This window comes from Verruconis gallopava, assembly GCF_000836295.1.
Source record: "Verruconis gallopava strain CBS 43764 unplaced genomic scaffold supercont1.2, whole genome shotgun sequence".
Classification (NCBI taxonomy): domain Eukaryota; kingdom Fungi; phylum Ascomycota; class Dothideomycetes; order Venturiales; family Sympoventuriaceae; genus Verruconis; species Verruconis gallopava.
Window position 1 is genome coordinate 1117358 of NW_015622138.1, and position 17729 is coordinate 1135086.

Genomic DNA, 17729 nt, shown 5'->3' on the forward strand with positions numbered 1-17729 from the left:
TGTGCTGGTGAGATGGCAGCTGGTTGAACTGCTCAGTTTCGGCCTGAAGGCATTCAGGCGTGAACTTTCCCGCAGAACCACGACTATGATGGGCATCCGCAACTCTTTCGCTGGTGATTGGCTGCTCAGACGCCAATACTTGTCTTGGTCATTCTGTTGCCGTTTTGATCCATGTGTGAAGAGTCATAGGATTCACGGGGCTCTTTTTTAGACGCTGTTCTTCCATTTTTTAGATATAATCGCCAACGTGGTCAGTCATTCTCTTAAGCGGCTAGATTGGGTGTATCCCTTACTCGTCAGTAAATATGGCGCAACGAGCCGTGCTCTTCTTCGACATTGACAATTGCGTGTGTGACGAATTGCTCCATGTAAATAATAGACTATATGGTTCCGGCGCTAACGAAAGATCAGCTGTATCCTATCGGCACCCAAATCCATCCTATCATGTCTAATTTGATAGATAAATTTTTCATGACTCATCTTTCTCTGTCCGAAGAGGATGCCACAGCTTTGCATCAAAAATACTACAAGGATTATGGACTCGCAATCGAAGGCTTGGTGAGACACCACAGCGCCATAGATCCTCTGGAGTTCAATGCTCAGGTGGATGATGCCCTGCCACTCGAGGACATCCTTAAACCGGACGAAGAATTGCAAAAGCTTCTCGCAGACCTTGACACGACCAAGGTCAAACCTTGGCTGTTCACCAACGCGTATGTAACTCATGGAAGGCGCGTCGTCCGGCTGTTGGGTGTCGAGAAATACTTTGAGGGATTGACATACTGTGACTATGCCGCACCCGAGGGTCGGATAATAGCGAAACCAAGCAGAGAAATGTTCGCCAAGGCCATGAGGGAAGCCGGCGTTGAAGATATGAAAGACTGTTTTTTTGTTGGTAAATACTCGTCTCTTCTGTGAATTCTACCAAAGCTAAAGGATTTCCTAGACGACTCATACATGAATGTGAAGGCGGCTGCAAGTTTAGGCTGGACCGCAGTCCATCTGCTGTACCCGTCACAGCCCCGTCCTCCCACTCCTGCATCAGAATATCAGATCCAGAATTTGCAGGAGTTGCGGAAAATCTTCCCACAATTCTTCAAATCCACAAATTCAGTTTTGTCTTAGTAGCAAGGCCTTGAACAACGCGTGGTGACATCCAGGCAGTAGGGTCACGAAGACAACGAAAAATACCATAGATCTAAAAATGTAGAACGCAAATATAAAGCACCGACCTCTGGTTATCGTACAAATCCATGCTATCGTCAAGTTCCGTGTGGATGATCTCTCCTGCAGAGCTTCACAGCGAGCGCCTCGATCTCGTATGGATTTCAGTGAATACCTACTTGTTCCTCGTTTCCCGAGTTCTCCAGGCTCTCTTTATACCTCTTCCAAAGATTCTTGACGTCATCGCCACAGCAATGGCTCCAAAATTCCACCTCGTCGTAATTCCTGTCTCTCAGCCGATCGTTGATTTTGATGACCGTCCCTTCTCCCAATGTCCTCTCAAGCCAATCCAGGAAATAGCCAGTATGCTGATAACCAGCGTCCCAATCGCCGCCAGCTTCTTGCTTCCAATGAGGCGGTACGAAGTCAGCCCGTAGCCTCACAAAGTCTGCAATACCTTCTATGAGGCCTCCCGGACATGTGCCATTAGCAGCCCACTGCCAGCAATGGACCATCTCGTGGGTGATGACGCCTAGCATCTCCTGTTTCCTCCTTTCCATGGGTATGCTAGCTACATAGTCTGTCGAGAAGTGAATCTCCTTATGATCGTTGTCAATGTCCATGCCGGTCGTGTACGCTACACCAGGCATGGAGCGGAGGATCAACGTGATCGAACGTGTCGGTGGAATGTGGGAGGCTTCGGTGTATAAGAGGGAAATAACGGTGTCTACAGCATTCTCGAGCACGTTCGCGCAGTCTAACAAGCTCAGGAACGACCTTGCGCCCTCTTCCGATAGATCGCGGATTTCTAGTCGGAGCACTGGTTTACGAGTGGGCTTCGGAGGTTTGGATTCGATCGCTGGACATGGTGCCAGTGTCATTGGCAATTGGAAAAAAGTTGGTTGAACTGGCATTGCGAAGAAACGTTCTTATTTCTTTCGTCTAGACTGTTTTCATGGAAAGGGTAGAAGATGGCACGGCGGCGTCTGACCAAGGTGTGGAGTTCCGTCACCCTTTCTGGAGTCTCAAACCAGAAGAGCCTGTCGTTCTCGATCTTCCTTGGCTGCCTCGCCGAACATTTCCATGCGCAAACTTCTAGAGTCAAAATCAACACCTGGTTCGACGAGCAGGAGAACTGAGGGGCAATTTTCCACCGTCTTCTGTTTATGATGGGCCGTACGTCGCACACGCTTACAGGGATTGCTTTCTTCGGAGCTTTGAGCACTTTTAGTACTCAACTCGAGCCAAGCTCCGAGACTCCACAGCAGCTAGACCATAATCCCGGCGAATGTTCTCAGACGGATTTGGAAGTCTTGCAATACGGTGCTACATAGTCTCCATGAAGAGAATTCCCTTAAATACGGTCGTTGTGGCTAGCCCGCAATGGCCCTCTTTCTCGTTTCCCAGTCACGTTCTAATTCAACATGGCTTCTACCGCAACGCCTAGTCTGAACGACCTCGCTTTCCAGATTTCGGGCTTGACGTATAATATATCCAAGTTCTTGGAGCAGAATCGACATCCTGCGCCTTCATTTGCTGCCGATGGTCCTCCGCGTTTTCCAGACTCAGCCCCGGCAGAGATCCAGGTTGCTCGCCAGCAGCTGCTCGAGCTGACGCTCAGCCTGCACAATTTAATCCTCGGACCAGAAGAAAGAGTGCGAACACAAACCGCTGAGGTTCGTCTAATTGTTAGGCTGTACTTGTTCACGCTAACAATCAGCAAACGTAGTACGTCAATCCAGCGACGCTTCGATGGATTGTGCATTTCAAGGTAGCCCAGCACGTGCCCAAGGAAGGCAGCATCTCCTATTCGGACCTTGCAGCCGCAACGTCGCTTCCTGAGAACCAGCTCAAGCGTGTACTCCGCTATACGATGCTCAACGGCTATTTCTTTGAGCCATCCACGGGCCAAGTTGCACATTCAGCGATGTCACTGCTCTTAGCTAGCAGCCCTTCAATCCAGGACTACGTCAGCCACGCCATCGAGTTTAGCTACCCAGTCAGCACAAAAATGGTCGAGATGACGGAACATTACAAAGGTAGTGATGCCAAGAACGAAACGGCCTTTAATGTTGCTTTTCAGACGCCCTTGCCAATGTTCGCTTGGCTCAAAGGCGAACCTGAGCATAGTGAGCGCTTTGGGAGACTCATGGGTGCTATGAGAGCCGCACCCATCTACTCAGTTGATCATCTAGTAAAAGGGTACGATTGGGGTTCTCTTGGTGCTGCTAAAGTTGTCGATGTAGGAGGCAGTCTCGGCCACGCTAGTCTCGCAGTAGTCGACAAGTACCCCGATTTGAACTTTGTAGTTCAGGATCTACCTGAGGTTGTCGAGCAAGGCAGGGCCAAGATGCCAGATTCGTCGGCGAAGAAGCTGGAGTTCATGGGCCATGACTTTTTCAACGAGCAGCCGATCAAGGACGCTGATGTGTTCCTCTTGCGCCAAATCCTACACGACTGGGCTGATGCTGAGGCAATTACCATACTCAAGAATCTTGTCGTAAGCATGAAAGCAGGCTCTAAGATCCTCATTATGGACCAAGTTGTGCCCCCACCAGGTCTGTTACCAACGATTGTTGAGAAAGCGGGAAGAACGATCGATCTTGTAGTCATGAGTCACTTCAACGGCAAGCAGCGGGACCTTGAGGACTGGAAGAAGATATTCTCTGCAGCGGATGATAGACTTGTTATCACTAACCTTATCGTCCAACCTGGTAGCGTGTTGTCGATTATCGAGCTCTCGCTTCAAGACGCAGCGGTCCCCAATGGCCATTCTACAGTAGCTGAGAAGCCAACGACGAATACGGAGAATACGGAAGAGACTTCTGGAACGGAACAATCTGCTACGGCAGAAGTCATCACGAATGGAGCGCAGGTCGAGCAAGACAAGACGGATGCTGCAAAACCTGTCGATGAACCTTCCACTGAGCCAAGTGTTGAGCCTGTGGCAACAAGTGACAGCACAGAGCGAAGTACGAATCCGACACCGACCGCAGTGTGAGAAGTCAAATGCGTTTCTCTAAGTATTCTCGACCTCGTCCTATTGCATCTAGTGGAGCTGTCTGTGTGCGACGTAACATTGACAAACTCGAACAAAGCTATTTGAGCGATTGTCAAATACATTCTCCCTACCGTTTGTTTAGCCGACTGAAGACGTTCGAACATAGTGAGCATTCAATGAGTTGGATTTTTTTCGGTACACAACTCTCATAGGTCTATCTCTCATAGTCGAACGATAGTATTATGTGTCCTGTTTATGCTCCAGCGCGCTTTCCAATTTATTTCGTGCACAGAAGTGGTCCTCCAAGGAGCTTGGTGGCTTGATATCAAAACCCAGGTCTGAAGCTCATTCCCGCCCATTATGCAGTCAAACGAAGGGATTGATATAGCGTCACGCTCGGCGCTCTCTGTATAGTGTAAACGAGAATTTCTCTCCATGCAGACACAATTCGAATACCTTACTCGAAATTTCCCTCTTGATTGACTATCCCTTAAGCGTGCTGTCGCGTGTATGGTCGAACAACGTAAGTTCGGGGCTTCTGCATTGTGGCGTCATTCTTCGTGAAGGTCTTAGAAGTCGTGATTGCTTCCTCTCTCGCCAAACAAATTTCGGAATCGCTGGGGTGGACCTAAGGCATGCCGTTGTGGCCCATTCCATTCATTCCATCCTCGGCGGGCGGATCAAGGTCGGGAATTTCGATGTCCTTTGTGTCGATGCCGGTGGCTTGTGCCTGCGCCAACAGCTGCTTATACTGCACGATTTCGTCCTTCATGTGCTGTATGGCAGCATTAAGCACCAAGCTCTCACTCCGACCTTGACCCTCCATTCCAGGCACCAGGCTAGCAAGCCTGTCGAAGCCTTCCCGGATGGCCTGTCGGCGCTTCTGTTCGGAAGCAATATGGTTCGACTTCTTCTCCTCCTCCGTGAGACGGGGTTTTTCTCCTTTGGCAGATTCCGTCATCGCATACGGAATCTACGATGGGACGCTTTTGTGTGAAGTTCTTCGTTCGAAAGTTACGCACAAGAGGAGTTGTTTAAAGATCGAGGAACCGCGAGCGTAAAAGAGAATTCCAGAATGAAGCACAAGGCCCTATTTCAACATCTTGGTGCTTGGTCGGGCAAGGAAAAGGAGAAGGAAGTCAATGTACCTGCATTCGGCCGCGTTCGTAAATTTATCCGGACCCGAACTGTGTCATGTTCTGTCGACGATCGGTGAGGTCCGCCGGGTCGTGCATTTTCCCATTGGCATGTGACTGCAAGGGTTGCGTCCTCCGCCTTTTGTGGTTCGAAAGCGCCCACAGGTGAGCGAGGGCGCCGTTGCCAGCGACGCTCAGCGTTAGAGGGTCAGCGTCGGGGCCACACGTGCTCCGTCCGGGCCTTGCTAAACAACCACCTAGTTTCAGAAGCAGGGCACAGGCTAAGTTGGTGGGGAAAAGCAGAGACACAGTCGTCACCGCGAGCTATTCCTGGCGGCTCTCGTAATTGCAAGTTGGAGCAATCCAAGCGGCATCACAAGCGTCAATAACACACAAAACGAAGTCGCTCCCCAACGCTTCATACCTGATCGCGCTTCCTGCACTTGTGCGCCACACTACCATCGCTCTTGACTCTGCTGTTACGCCACTGCGCTCCCCATCGAACCTTCCTCTCCTTGTTCGTGCCGAACTCATTGTTCAGGTGCCCATCACCAGTTGCTCCTGCTACTTCTTCTCCTCCCCTCCTCCCCTCCTTGCTCCTGCTTCTGCTGCACCACCAGCCAATTTTTTTTTCTCTTTGCTCTAGTGCCAGGTGCGCACATCCCCGATGAGAGACTTGCCCGACTGAACAGGAAATGCTGTGTCTTCTTGCCTACAAACAACCTCGTTCACTGCGTTCCTGAGAAACCAGCACTCGAGCCTAATGTCGACACCGTCAAGTCGCGCGCGCGGATACCACAATCCCAGGCTCAGCAAAGTTGCTCAGGAGGGTCGCTTGCGGCGGGAATCGTCATATTCAAAGAGGAAGGCCGTCAGCAGCGAAGATGCCTACTTGTACGCTCTCCGTGTCGCTTACCTTGCGTACCTGCTTCAGCCCCGTCAAAAGAGGTTGCAACATGTTTCAAACACAGCGCAGCCGGCTCGGAAGTCGACCACGTCCACTGCTGATATTGTGATGGGTTTTGCGGGGCTATCCAACACCAAGAGCGCGAAGTTCCCTCATGCCTTCATGGCCGCCCTGGACAAGAGGCTCACCGGCGTCCTAATGGGCAAGGAGCGTATGCCGGAGTACGGCGATGCTCTCATCAAACGCACATTCGCCACTTTTTTGAACGAGTTCAAGAACCCCTCATTTCGCAAAATGGTCGAAAAGGACCGCAAAGTGGAGGACCTCGTATTGATTTTCTTCTCGCGGACGACTCAAGAATTGAGAAAGGGCAAGCCACCGGAAGACGAGAGCTGGAAGTTGATGGTTGACCGACATGTTGCACTCTTCTTACGCTTGATCAGCGCGATTTTGAAGGACAACGATTGGGCAAGGGAGCGACCAGAGTTAGCCAGTCGACTGCAATCTATGGAAAAGAAGCTGCTGGTACACGATCTCGACATTGTGTCTGATTCCACACGCAACGGCGGGGCTGGCGGCCATTCGATAGAAGTCGAGGTGCCTCTGAGCCACGAGCTGAAGGACATGCCTCTGGCGCTCGTGGTATCTAGGATTTTTAACCTGCCGTATGGAAAAGTCCAGGATGACATCGATCAACACAGAGGAGAATGGACAGAAAAGGCAGCTTTGCAAGATCTGAAGTTGTATCAAACCAGCCTCAGTCTAAACACTAAAAAGACGCTCAACAGTGACGACTTTGACACCGAAGAGGCATACGAGGCATGGAAGAAGGCGGAAGGGCCAGAAATATCACAGATGATGCTCGCTATCATGCAATCTAACATGGAATTGGCGAAGATGACTTCCGCAAGCCTACCACACTTGAAATCGCAGTTGGAGCATAATAGCCGGGAGTCAGGTTATTCAGAGACGTCTAGGAAGATGTCCGAACCGGAGAATAACAACGCGTACGTGGTTGATCAACCAGTTGATATGTCTGGCTTGAGTCTAAACAGTACGGTGGTTGAAGAGGACGATGCCATTTCATTCACTTTCATCCCACCTGATCCACGTGCTTACTACAAAGCTGTTGTTAAAGCCTGCATCCTCCACGGCCTGCAAGAGCGTTCAAGTAATCCCGATGAAGGTGCTAGTCGACAGCTATTTTCCAAACAATCGATGGATCTAATGGGAGAACTTGCGTTGAGATGGCGCATCCCAGGATTCTCGCGCCCGATATTATTCTTTGATGTTGTGAAAGATCTGTATACGCACAACGAAATAGACCTTGACACGTTGGATGCCGCTTTCCTGTTTATGAAGGAACCGCAACCGGACACAAAGAAATCCAACAGGAAGAGCATGGTCGTACAGGAAGTTGTTGCCGACTGGCGCAAGTGGACCGTCGCAGATTATGCCCTATATCAGAACGCACTTAGCGCGATACATGATGCGCTGCAGAGGGACCTGTTTTCACTGATGCTACATTGCTATGATTCTAAAATGCCAGAGATTGGTCCAATCATGTATCTGCTAGAGGAACATCTATACAGCGATGAGCTGTTTCCGAAATCCCCTGAAGATTTAGATCAATACTCTGGAGAGCTCGAACGAAGTCTCAAGGACAAAGCAGCTGAGATATATGCTGATTTGCTGGCAAAAAATGTACCAGATGACGCAGGCCAGTGGGAATTCTTCCACGTTATTCAGCTTGGCAAGGACGTTGTCAAATTGTCGGACAGAATCCAGAAACGGTTCCGTAAAACCCCAAATATCATGGGCGTGAGCCCAATGCAGATTCTTGTTTCTGAAGTTTTCCCCTCATTTGCAGCTGACTCGAGAGATCTGGTGTCAAGAATCATGGAGATGGCCAAAGAGAGAAATGAGGAGATTCCACAGCAGGATGGTTTCGATCTGTACCGAGAAATGGTAGAGATCAGAAGGGTACATTCGACTGTTCTGCCGGAAACTCCTTTCGCATTTCATATCGAAGGACTCCTGCAAGAATTCGTCTGGAGATGGATTGCCGAGACAGATAGTCGCATAGTCGAATGGGTCGAAAACGCAGTTAAGAACGACACATTTGCTCCGCAGGAATCGAACGGCGAGCTCAGCTCTGAGCAGCAGCGACATAGCCACTCTGTGTTTGACATTTTTCAGGCATTTAAGCAACCAATCGATCAGATTGTGAGCCTCAATTGGGACGACGATTTGCAGTATGCTAAGTTCATGACCGCAATTGCGAAGGCGGTAGGTGTCGGAGTGGCAAAATACTGTGATCTTGTTGAACAACAATTTACAAGGGAGATGAACAAACCAACTCCTGAACAGGAAGCGGCTGCAACGCAGACAAGACAGGAGAAATGGATGCAAATGGCAAAGGATCTCTATGCAAGCAAAGAAAAAGTAGAGCCATTTCAGTTCTTGCCCGAGGTATATGCTGTCCATTTCATATCAATATTCAATTGCTCATTATCTACAGTCACTGGTCAAGCTCAACAACATCGAGTATGCTATGCAGCAGTTGGACAAACTCGAGAAGGAGATTAATGTCGATGCCTGTGCAGAGGTCATTCAGAAACATGAACCACCGGTGCACAGGCGTGAACGTAAAACTGACAAATATGTTTTCACAATTAAGATAATAGAAGCAGAAGACTTAAAGGCCTGCGATGTCAATGGCTTGAGCGATCCATATGTTGTTCTCGGTGATGAATATCAGAAGCGTCTGGCAAAAACACGCATTATCTACGGTAATTTAAACCCTCGTTGGGACGAGAGCGTGGACATTGTTACGACAGGACCTCTTAACATCATCGCAACGATATGGGACTGGGATGCTCTCGGCGACCATGATTGTGTTGGACGCACTTCCTTGAAACTTGATCCATCTCATTTCAGAGACTATCTTCCTAGAGAATATTGGCTTGATTTGGACACCCAAGGCCGATTGTTACTGCGAGTAGGCATGGAAGGCGAAAGAGACGACATTCAATTCTACTTTGGAAAAGCCTTCCGTCACCTAAAACGAACAGAACGTGATATGACACGCAAAATCACCGATAAGGTAAGAATAGGTGCTCATACAGAATAGCGAATACTGATAACCTTAGCTTTCGTCATATATTCACTACATTCTTTCGCCACAACGACTCAAGAGCATGGTGTCGAAAGGCATCTCGATGCAGACAGCGATGAGTGCTATTACCTATTTCCAACAGAGAATCAAACCGCAAGCTGTTGCGACTGGACCGTCATCGGATGATATCGAGAACGCGCTCAAGCCACTACTCACGTATTTTAACGAGAACTTCGCCATTATGAATCAGACGTTGACAGGATCTGCCATGATCATGGTGATGACACGACTGTGGAAGGAGGTACTGCAAACAATCGAGGCACTTTTAGTGCCACCCCTCTCAGACAAGCCGTCAAATCAGCGACCCTTGTCCCACCAAGAACTGGACATTGTGTTCAAGTGGCTGCAAATCCTTTATGACTTCTTCTATGCAGATGGAGAAGGTGTGCCAGCTGATGTGCTCAAATCGCCGAAGTACTCGGAATTGAAGACATTAAATTTCTTCTACTTCGAGCAAACGGACGAGCTTATTCGAACATCAGAGGCAATGGCTTCTGCAACAACAAGAAGACAACAAGAGGCTTTTAGGCAGAACCGTATGAGCGCGCCGCCCACATTGACACCAATAGGTAGCCATTCCTTTGGCGGCGCCGCCGGACTACTTGGTGTTCCGTCACGAAGACATAAGACTATCATGCTGAGCCGCAATTTAGGGACGATGAGGAAGGCAAAAGAAGAGAAGAGAAAGCAAGCTCAAGCCGAACCAAACGATGACATCATATTGAGGATTCTGAGGATGAGACCTGAGGCAGAAAAGTACCTGAAGGACAGAAGCCGACAAAAGGAGAGACTTGCCGCAGCAGCTGCAGCGGAGATGATTGTACGACAAAGCTTGGCAAGTGGTGGGGGTCGAATGGCAGGTGTCCTGCCGAGACGATGATGATGACGACTTTCGCAAAGGGCGCTATTATACAATATCTGTGGGTATAAGAATACGGTTGATGGGACTGCACTCAATTACTATGGAAATGATCAAGTATGCGCTTTACAGAATTAGGTTTACTGGTCGGGTGGAGCTTGATATCCCAGCGTCTAATGATATTATTTTCAATACCGATATATTTCTTAACACCCATTTGAGATGGCCCGATCACCTTCCTCATGCCTGATGCCATTGGCTCAATGTCGATATGAGTTTCTTGGTCATATCAATCAATTAGACGCATAGAACCGTGGCGAAGCTTCGGATCGAGTTAGGGTTCCCCGCCAGATTATGATGCCTACCGGTGATCATCTAAGAAGCAATCTACCCAGGCAATTGTTACGCACGGAAGAACGTGATAAGTCGGACTTTCCCGATGAGGACCCCTTAACAAAACCACACGACCTGAAGTCGCGTCCATTTTCGTGCGTAAAATCTCATCCGATTCTATGAAATCTTCATAACAGAAATGACGAGTGCGAAAAATGCGAGAAAATCCGTCCGTGGAGTACGGAGTACAGTGAGGCGAATTGGCACGTGCCTCGGCATTTTGACCTCTTTTCAGATGGCGCCCAGACGCTTGACTGCATCCGCTCATGATCTACCCATGCCTTTGCCATGTGGGCTGAAGTTTCGCACGAAAGATGAATAGCTGAGGGGTAACACTATTCTCATCTGCTTAAACTATCTAAGGATCACGCCGAGGCAACTGCATCTGGGGTATGATCTATAACGTACTGGGCCCCCTACTTTGCGACTGTGTCAACTCAGTTAACGCCTCCGTATACGTCATTACCTTTTCTAAACGCACGATTGAAGTCGGAGACCTCTTTTAACATGAATGGCCACGCCGGAATGTTGCCCGAATACGATGTCATTATCGTAGGAAGCGGTATTTCGGGCATCAACTTCGCGCAGCGCATACAGACCTATTGTCCCCCAGGAACCACCTACACGATTCTGGAGGCACGGAGTGATATGGGCGGTACATGGAACTTCTTCAAGTATCCAGGTTTACGATCTGATTCCGACCTACACACTTTCGGCTTCCCATGGCGGCCTTGGAAAGAGAACCATCCGATTGCATCGGGAGAGGCAATCATGAAATATATGAGGGAGAGCGCAGCTAGCGAAGGCATTGATAAGAAGATTAGATACAATCACAAAGTTAAGAGCGCAGAATGGAGTTCGGAAGCATTGAAGTGGACACTGCATGTAGAGGTCCACGGACACGAGCACCTTGTTAGAGGAAGGTTTCTCATACTCGGTACTGGCTACTATGACTATGAGACGCCCATGAAGACGGTTATTCCTGGGTTGGAAAGGTTTCAAGGAAAGGTCATTCACCCGCAGTTCTGGCCGGAAGACTACGACTATAGCAACAAACGGATTGCCATCATCGGCAGCGGCGCAACGGCTGTGACCATATTCCCTGTTCTCGCAAAGACCGCACAACACGTCACGATAATCCAACGCAGCCCCAGCTACATAATGTCGTTACCTAGCAAGGATGCTCTGGGAAGCATCTATCATGCTGCATTGCCTGGATCGTGGGCATCATGGATTGACCGTATGCGATTCCTCCTTGTACCTTACGCCTTCTTCTACTTCTGTCGATACTTCCCGAATGTCGCTCGACGCCTTCTTGCTTATGCTACGAAGAAACAACTCCCGCCTCATATTCCTTTCGATCCACACTTTGTACCATCATACAATCCATGGGAACAGAGATTATGTCTCTGTCCAGATGGAGACTTTTACAAGGCGTTACGAAAAGGGAACTGTGACCTGGTGACTGGCACGATCAAAACGGTCACAGAGAAGGGCATATTGATGGACTCGGGTGAGACACTAAACTTCGACACGATCGTGACTGCAACGGGATTAAAGATCCACCTCGCGGGTGGTATCAACTTCATCGTGGACGGCAAACCCCTTCATCTGCCAGAAAAGTTTATGTGGAAGGGTGTCATGCTACAGGACCTGCCGAATGCATGTTGCGTCATTGGCTACACGAATGCATCGTGGACACTGGGCGCAGAGGCTACCGCGCAAATGTTCTGCCGTCTCTACAATTATATGAAGAGCAATGGCTATTTGGCGGCCGTTCCCAGATTAGAGAACCCAGAGGCCATGCCTGCGACGCCGATGCTTAATTTGAACAGTACCTATATTCAAAACGCACTGTCCGCCATACCAAAAAGTGGTGCGACGGGCCAATGGAAGCCTCGAAAGAATTACTTCTCGGACTTGAGAGAAGCAAAGAGTGGCGATATCACAACAGATCTACAGTTCTATCGGGCTGGGAGCTCCTTTGTAGCAGCAAATGGCAATGCCGATCGCAAACTGGCGAACGGACACATCTGAGGTCGATAAGCACAAGATTTAGAATGCGTTTGGTTCTTTGATCGTCTTGCTGCACGCTTCTGTAGTACATTGTTCGACCTTATAGTAGAAAGTGCTTAGACTAATCACGTTGCGCTTGAAATAGAAAAATTCCAGATGACAAAATGGCAACATTCCCTTGATCAAAAAATATGCAAAACACTTCTTTCCCCTCCCAGTCGTCTCCATAGAGACGAAAAGATTCTCTCATCACGTGATCAGCCAACACGAGCGCAAACTCTATCATTCGTCCTCGAGTCCACGTAGCCAGTTACGCGAGTTATCTGATGGTTGTGGACAAGTTGTAATTATCTATGCTTCCTTCCTTAGAATATTGACACGTAGTTCATGTTTAAGGATAAACCCGGCCAATCTAACGTGAACTAAAAGACATTGCCATGTCTTTCAGCTTCGGGTTTGAGGACGACGATGATATCGAATCTACAGATACGAGCAAACAAAATGCGCCAGTTCCAAAAAACACGAAATCAACGCAAAATGAAGGACAGAGCACGTCAGCGCCAGAGATAGCACGAAGTCACAAGATAGAGGATTTGGCATGTCACATTCGCGCTCAAAAATCATAGTCATTACTAATTACACACGGGTTGCAGCTATCCAGTCTACCATCCAAGATTGCCTACTCATTCGTTGAAATTGAATCGCCCAAGGGGAGAAAAGTGAAGTTGCCAAGAAGAGAACTCTTTGACATTCGATTGCAACTCATGGCTGAAGACGACGGCGACGAAAACGAGCAGGTTAGCCTTGACGAGAGCGATATCAGGACGAATGTATACGAAGGAGGATACAAAAGCTGGGAATGTTCTTTTGACCTGGCGAAGCTTCTGCTGGATCGTGGCCCGAGAAAGGACCTCGACGACTTATGTAGAGTTGATCATGTTGTTGAGGTGCGTAAGGTCTTCTCCAGCCCGCCAAATGCTAACATCTTCTAGCTTGGGTGTGGGACTTCGATACCGTCTTTGATTCTATTCCACTATGCTATCACTGAGGGCTTGGGGATATACTTTACCTTGACTGACTACAATGCTTCAGTACTTCGACTTGTCACCCTACCAAACCTGTTGCTCACCTGGGCCAGCACGCTGCCAGCTACTGACACACCATTTTCGCCTGAATCACCTAACCCACTTAAGGAAGCCCACGACAATGGTGACTTGGAAATTACTCCTGAACTTGTTGAAGCCTTCCTCTCCGCCCTTAGAGGCCAGGGTATCACGATAAATCTAATATCCGGATCGTGGTCACCCTCGAGACCTTTTCTCTCTCTTATCCCTACGGCACCCGAGATGAACATCCTATGCCTAGCTTCCGAAACAATCTATTCACCAGCGGCTTTAGTTTCTTTCACAGAAGCCTTGATCGGGATACTGAAGCAAGTAAGAATGGGCAAAGGCATCGTTGCAGCGAAAAAAATGTATTTCGGCGTTGGAGGAAGCGTCGATGCTTTCAAGATCGAATGCAGAGAAAGACAGGCTGTCGCGTATGAGATTGAGAATCACAATATAGATCTGGGCCAGCATGGGGGTGTTAGAAGGAGCTTAGTCGAAGTACAGATGCTTTAATGTAACGAAACTGAGTTTCCGTTTTGCTCTCTCAGCCCACATTTGACGTTTATTTATGCGATGACTTATCTCTGCATCAATAGTCTAAGCATTCTCCTTCCACGATCGTAGCATCAAGAGACTTGATCTTTCGTGTTACATGCTCGTCACCCTTTTCTATGGAGGCCGCAAAGCGCGCCAAGCTACGGATTCGATACAAGTGTTGGCGGACAATCTCGCTAGCTACAATCCCTAAGTTCCTCGCTCGTGCATTTAATAAATGCCCCTCAACGAACTGTGCTTCTCATCCAATATTCACTCAAGCTATCGTTGCTGCACAGTTCAAAATCTTCTCCGTCTCATGATCATTCACGCGATCACGTTCTCGTGACGTCAGCCTTCTGGACCCTATATAGGTTACTATGCATACGACCTCTACCCCACATAAAGACGTCGAAAGTCAAACAGCTAACATCTGGAGCTACGAGCTATTGAAATTGCGAAAACAACCTGTCGAAATGTTTTCCCGTAGAAAATCGAACGATCAGGAATCATACGTCTCTCAAATGAAAGACAAAGCTCAAAGCGTTGCTGATAACGTGACCGAGAACACGATTCCCTCGCCATCGAGGAAGCTTAGTTTTGGTTCAGGTGCTGAACAAGATCGTTACGCTGCACACTTCGGACTAGGCCACGACGGCCTGGAACGAATCCGACGTGCTGCCTCGTCGAAAGGCATTGGCGCAGAACAAGACCGCTACGCTTCTCATTTTAGCTTGGAAGAGGCAAAGATCAGGCAAGCTAAAGAAGCCATATTCAACAGCGGAGCCAGTGGGGCAGAGCAAGATAGATATGAAGCCAGGTTTGGTCTCGGTTATGATGGCTTACAAAGATTGAAAGCGCTAGTGAGATCCGAGGGTGTCGGAGCAGAGCAAGACAGGTAGGAAAAGCTCCTTCAAACCTGCATGCAGCCCATGTTGCTGCTGCTGCTGCTGCTGCTGCTGCTGCTGCAGGTCTTCGCTTTTGCACGACCGACGAAATGCCGCTAACGACGCTCACAGATATGATGGACACTTCGGATTGGACGAGTCGAAGGTGGAAAAGGCTTTAGAGGGGCTGAAGAGTAGCTTTAGGAGGTAAAGTCTGACTTTTAACTCCCTTTGGGCGCGCATGACACAAACCGCCTAGCGACGAAAATATTACCTTGTATAATAATGCTAAATAGTAACCATGCATCTTCTTAACGATCTCATGCAGGCACCTTCGAAGCCAACGGTGGAAGTGTGCGCCCATGCATATTGAAATCCCTGTTGTGCATCCTTCCGTATGTGCCAGAGTTCTTGTTTTGAACTCTTTGCGAGTAACCTCATTATGAATGACTCGTGCATGACGTGCTACGTTATCACGCACGCTCAATAAATCAGAAAGCGCCAAGCTAAGTATGAGCCTCGCTTGTACTCACATCACGGGTAAAACGCCTTGTCAGACATGACTGTTCGCGAAGCTCGGAGGCATTCCCACTTGGAGGTCAAGATTTCCCAGACATGGTGGACCGCGACGATCGAGGGGCGAGAACTTCTTGCTGTGACTGCTCATCTGCGAAGTATGCTCTTATCACATGCGACACAACATCTCCCAAGTCTAACCAGAGGGGACGAATGGCAGGCACGTTTGTAGATCGACCGATCGCAAGACGATCGGCTTGATACGCAACTTTGTGAAGGTTTGAGCAACGTTTTCATTAACTTAAACTCAACATCTCAAATCCTCTGCACATATTACAAGAACTTTCAGAGATGTCAACCATCCGGCGTATGCACAATGTGCACCGCCCGTGGCCTCACCACCGCAATTTCGCACTTGAAGCCACCGTACGTGCCGCTTCCCGTACTGTGTCAGCAACAACAAGCTAGTTTCGTAAGATAATTGTATACGATACAGCTTGCAGTCCACCCAATAAGCTTTATGCGAAAACATATACAAGCTTTATAGGAGCTCAGTCACCAGATTTATGAGCAAGATGGGAGCCAACTGAGGATCAGCCTTCAACACTGCGAGATTGTTGCTTGAACGGTGTTACGTGCTTGCCTTCATCAAGGCACATGCTTGAAAAATGGCTCATTTCAAAAAATGCGTCACAAGCGTCTCATAGTCTTAACGCGACTTAATTTTAACCTCGTCTTGCTCATCGACAAAGCGTCTCTCAAGGCTGCACTGCAGAACTCGAGTACGAAACACGGTGTCACGTAGACCATCATCGTCTCGATCGTCTTGCTTCTTGTCAGCATTGCTGCCTTTAAAAAAAGTCCTACGAATTGCTTTTCCAAACATTCCAGCGGGTTGAAATGATGATGCTGAGGATGATATACCTGGCAGGCATCATTCATCGACCAGTTTGATGATGCAAGCATGCACAGTTAAGATAAGGTATAGAACGGAAAGGGTTGCTACACTCTAGATGCTGTGTCAAAACCTGCCTGTATGAGTGCCTCGGGAGTCTTACCACAATATAGAGCCCAAGTATCTTTCCGCTCCTCTACGGCGACGAAGCCTTCCCAATGCTCCAAGGTGAGGCCTACTTCATCTTCTGTGCAACCAAAGGGACCCACGAGTTGTCTCTGAGCTTGTTCTCTACTTCCATACTTCAATTCCATCTTTCCATTGTCAGTGCAAGAGCTGAATTTGATCGCACAGATTTATCAGGACATGTTCTCGACGAGTCTGGTCCCGTGCGATTGTAGGTCACTTGCACCTGAAGCAAGAGTCCACCCTATCGAGACATATGTCGGAAAAAAAAAAAAAAAGAGAGAGAGAGAGAGGGAAAAACAGGAAAGAAAAATACTCTGCAGAAAATGTCACTTTCAATTCTATTACGTATCGAGGCCAACCAAGCTTACAACAGTCTTTCGATCTACGTAGATCCAATTGAGCGTCGGCGGATCTTGCGATATTGTACTGACTAGTCCCCGGATCTTAACTGGTTTGTTCAATCGCTCGAACATTGGATCGACCTTCGGCCTCTCTCCTACAAAATCGAGGAAGAATCCAGTAAACGGATGACAAGGTCGTGCCTCGCCTTGCATGGGAAGCGGTTTCTTCGTTTTCGGATCCTTGGGGGCAAGCCACAGCTTGTTCTCCTTTAGGACAACGATGCTGCCGTCGACCTGTTCGCGCTTCCGGGAGCGAGCGTCGCAATAAACATCCAGATGAAAGTCTCTCATGCGCAATTGCTCGTCACGGTCCTCTTTCTCCTGCTGGCGAACAGCTTCCGACGTTGCGACCGCTACTCCGGTCGACACGCCAGCGGCGGCCGGGATTCCTATCGCAAGGCCTAACAAATCCAGTACCATTTTTGAGCTCCAAAAAGAGATGAATTGTCAGTTGTTCCGTCTCGCAGACATCGTCCTTACAACTTTCGCGATGCTACTGCTATTAAGAAGCAGGTTTTTGATTCAGACGTCATTGGAGCAGGGA

At 48.6% G+C, this 17729-nt stretch overlaps 9 protein-coding genes across 16 annotated transcripts; 6 read left to right on the forward strand and 3 right to left on the reverse strand.

Annotated features, from left to right (window-relative positions):
• Positions 1-119: 119 nt before the first annotated feature.
• On the forward strand, positions 120-1337 carry PV09_00879. Of its 2 annotated transcripts, none has more exons than XM_016353685.1 (3): positions 120-347; positions 412-895; positions 947-1337. In XM_016353685.1, exons 1-3 carry the CDS (start codon positions 306-308, stop codon positions 1123-1125), a joined length of 705 nt encoding a protein of 234 aa, XP_016218838.1. In that variant the 5' UTR covers positions 120-305; the 3' UTR covers positions 1126-1337. The 2 variants fall into 2 exon arrangements, with proteins under 2 accessions (XP_016218838.1, XP_016218839.1); XM_016353686.1 differs by having other exon boundaries at positions 120-250.
• Positions 898-2333, reverse strand: PV09_00880 (uncharacterized protein). The gene has a single exon (XM_016353687.1). The coding sequence runs from the start codon at positions 2076-2078 to the stop codon at positions 1329-1331; it is 750 nt and encodes a 249-aa protein (XP_016218840.1). The 5' UTR covers positions 2079-2333; the 3' UTR covers positions 898-1328.
• Positions 2334-2474: 141 nt separating this feature from the next.
• PV09_00881 (uncharacterized protein) lies at positions 2475-4619 on the forward strand. The gene is made up of 2 exons (XM_016353688.1): positions 2475-2840; positions 2894-4619. The coding sequence occupies exons 1-2, from the start codon at positions 2589-2591 to the stop codon at positions 4163-4165; spliced, it is 1524 nt and encodes a 507-aa protein (XP_016218841.1). The 5' UTR covers positions 2475-2588; the 3' UTR covers positions 4166-4619.
• On the reverse strand, positions 4130-5460 carry PV09_00882. Of its 2 annotated transcripts, XM_016353690.1 has the most exons (3): positions 5314-5460; positions 4622-5255; positions 4130-4571 (listed from the first exon to the last, which is right to left on the reverse strand). In XM_016353690.1, the coding sequence occupies exon 2, from the start codon at positions 5124-5126 to the stop codon at positions 4794-4796; it is 333 nt and encodes a 110-aa protein (XP_016218843.1). In that variant the 5' UTR covers positions 5127-5255; positions 5314-5460; the 3' UTR covers positions 4130-4571; positions 4622-4793. The 2 variants fall into 2 exon arrangements, with proteins under 2 accessions (XP_016218843.1, XP_016218842.1); XM_016353689.1 differs by having other exon boundaries at positions 4622-5460.
• Positions 5461-5649: 189 nt separating this feature from the next.
• Positions 5650-10453, forward strand: PV09_00883 (uncharacterized protein). Its single transcript, XM_016353691.1, has 3 exons — positions 5650-8680; positions 8730-9314; positions 9361-10453. Exons 1-3 carry the CDS (start codon positions 6065-6067, stop codon positions 10264-10266), a joined length of 4107 nt encoding a protein of 1368 aa, XP_016218844.1. The 5' UTR covers positions 5650-6064; the 3' UTR covers positions 10267-10453.
• A 453-nt stretch (positions 10454-10906) lies between these two features.
• PV09_00884 (uncharacterized protein) lies at positions 10907-12846 on the forward strand. Its single transcript, XM_016353692.1, has one exon. It carries the CDS (start codon positions 11146-11148, stop codon positions 12673-12675), a length of 1530 nt encoding a protein of 509 aa, XP_016218845.1. The 5' UTR covers positions 10907-11145; the 3' UTR covers positions 12676-12846.
• Positions 12847-12904: 58 nt separating this feature from the next.
• On the forward strand, positions 12905-14302 carry PV09_00885 (uncharacterized protein). Its single transcript, XM_016353693.1, has 3 exons — positions 12905-13250; positions 13308-13601; positions 13647-14302. Exons 1-3 carry the CDS (start codon positions 13092-13094, stop codon positions 14274-14276), a joined length of 1083 nt encoding a protein of 360 aa, XP_016218846.1. The 5' UTR covers positions 12905-13091; the 3' UTR covers positions 14277-14302.
• Positions 14303-14464: 162 nt separating this feature from the next.
• On the forward strand, positions 14465-15586 carry PV09_00886 (uncharacterized protein). Its single transcript, XM_016353694.1, has 2 exons — positions 14465-15195; positions 15317-15586. The coding sequence occupies exons 1-2, from the start codon at positions 14678-14680 to the stop codon at positions 15393-15395; spliced, it is 597 nt and encodes a 198-aa protein (XP_016218847.1). The 5' UTR covers positions 14465-14677; the 3' UTR covers positions 15396-15586.
• Positions 15587-16025: 439 nt separating this feature from the next.
• On the reverse strand, positions 16026-17655 carry PV09_00887. Of its 6 annotated transcripts, none has more exons than XM_016353696.1 (3): positions 17156-17655; positions 16762-16909; positions 16026-16525 (listed from the first exon to the last, which is right to left on the reverse strand). In XM_016353696.1, exons 1-3 carry the CDS (start codon positions 17603-17605, stop codon positions 16410-16412), a joined length of 714 nt encoding a protein of 237 aa, XP_016218849.1. In that variant the 5' UTR covers positions 17606-17655; the 3' UTR covers positions 16026-16409. The 6 variants fall into 6 exon arrangements, with proteins under 6 accessions (XP_016218849.1, XP_016218848.1, XP_016218850.1 ...); XM_016353695.1 differs by having other exon boundaries at positions 16026-16624; XM_016353697.1 differs by having other exon boundaries at positions 16026-16709; positions 16759-16909.
• Between the last annotated feature and the right edge of the window lie 74 nt (positions 17656-17729).

Excerpts from the sequence above, each read along its gene's own strand:
- PV09_00884 (XM_016353692.1), top strand. The coding sequence starts at position 11,146 with ATGAATGGCCACGCCGGAATGTTGCCCGAATACGATGTCATTATCGTA.
- PV09_00882 (XM_016353690.1), bottom strand. The coding sequence starts at position 5,126 with ATGACGGAATCTGCCAAAGGAGAAAAACCCCGTCTCACGGAGGAGGAG.
- PV09_00880 (XM_016353687.1), bottom strand. The coding sequence starts at position 2,078 with ATGCCAGTTCAACCAACTTTTTTCCAATTGCCAATGACACTGGCACCA.
- PV09_00885 (XM_016353693.1), top strand. The coding sequence starts at position 13,092 with ATGTCTTTCAGCTTCGGGTTTGAGGACGACGATGATATCGAATCTACA. Across the intron at positions 13,251-13,307 it reads GTCACAAGATAGAGGATTTG|CTATCCAGTCTACCATCCAA; the intron begins GCATGTCACATT and ends CACGGGTTGCAG. Across the intron at positions 13,602-13,646 it reads GAGTTGATCATGTTGTTGAG|CTTGGGTGTGGGACTTCGAT; the intron begins GTGCGTAAGGTC and ends AACATCTTCTAG.
- PV09_00883 (XM_016353691.1), top strand. The coding sequence starts at position 6,065 with ATGTCGACACCGTCAAGTCGCGCGCGCGGATACCACAATCCCAGGCTC. Across the intron at positions 8,681-8,729 it reads CATTTCAGTTCTTGCCCGAG|TCACTGGTCAAGCTCAACAA; the intron begins GTATATGCTGTC and ends CATTATCTACAG. Across the intron at positions 9,315-9,360 it reads CACGCAAAATCACCGATAAG|CTTTCGTCATATATTCACTA; the intron begins GTAAGAATAGGT and ends TGATAACCTTAG.
- PV09_00881 (XM_016353688.1), top strand. The coding sequence starts at position 2,589 with ATGGCTTCTACCGCAACGCCTAGTCTGAACGACCTCGCTTTCCAGATT. Across the intron at positions 2,841-2,893 it reads TGCGAACACAAACCGCTGAG|TACGTCAATCCAGCGACGCT; the intron begins GTTCGTCTAATT and ends CAGCAAACGTAG.
- PV09_00886 (XM_016353694.1), top strand. The coding sequence starts at position 14,678 with ATGCATACGACCTCTACCCCACATAAAGACGTCGAAAGTCAAACAGCT. Across the intron at positions 15,196-15,316 it reads GTCGGAGCAGAGCAAGACAG|ATATGATGGACACTTCGGAT; the intron begins GTAGGAAAAGCT and ends CGACGCTCACAG.
- PV09_00887 (XM_016353695.1), bottom strand. The coding sequence starts at position 17,605 with ATGGTACTGGATTTGTTAGGCCTTGCGATAGGAATCCCGGCCGCCGCT. Across the intron at positions 16,910-17,155 it reads TCTACGTAGATCGAAAGACT|ATGGAATTGAAGTATGGAAG; the intron begins GTTGTAAGCTTG and ends GACAATGGAAAG. Across the intron at positions 16,625-16,761 it reads AGATACTTGGGCTCTATATT|GTATATCATCCTCAGCATCA; the intron begins GTGGTAAGACTC and ends GATGCCTGCCAG.
- PV09_00879 (XM_016353685.1), top strand. The coding sequence starts at position 306 with ATGGCGCAACGAGCCGTGCTCTTCTTCGACATTGACAATTGC. Across the intron at positions 348-411 it reads TCTTCGACATTGACAATTGC|CTGTATCCTATCGGCACCCA; the intron begins GTGTGTGACGAA and ends ACGAAAGATCAG. Across the intron at positions 896-946 it reads GAAAGACTGTTTTTTTGTTG|ACGACTCATACATGAATGTG; the intron begins GTAAATACTCGT and ends AGGATTTCCTAG.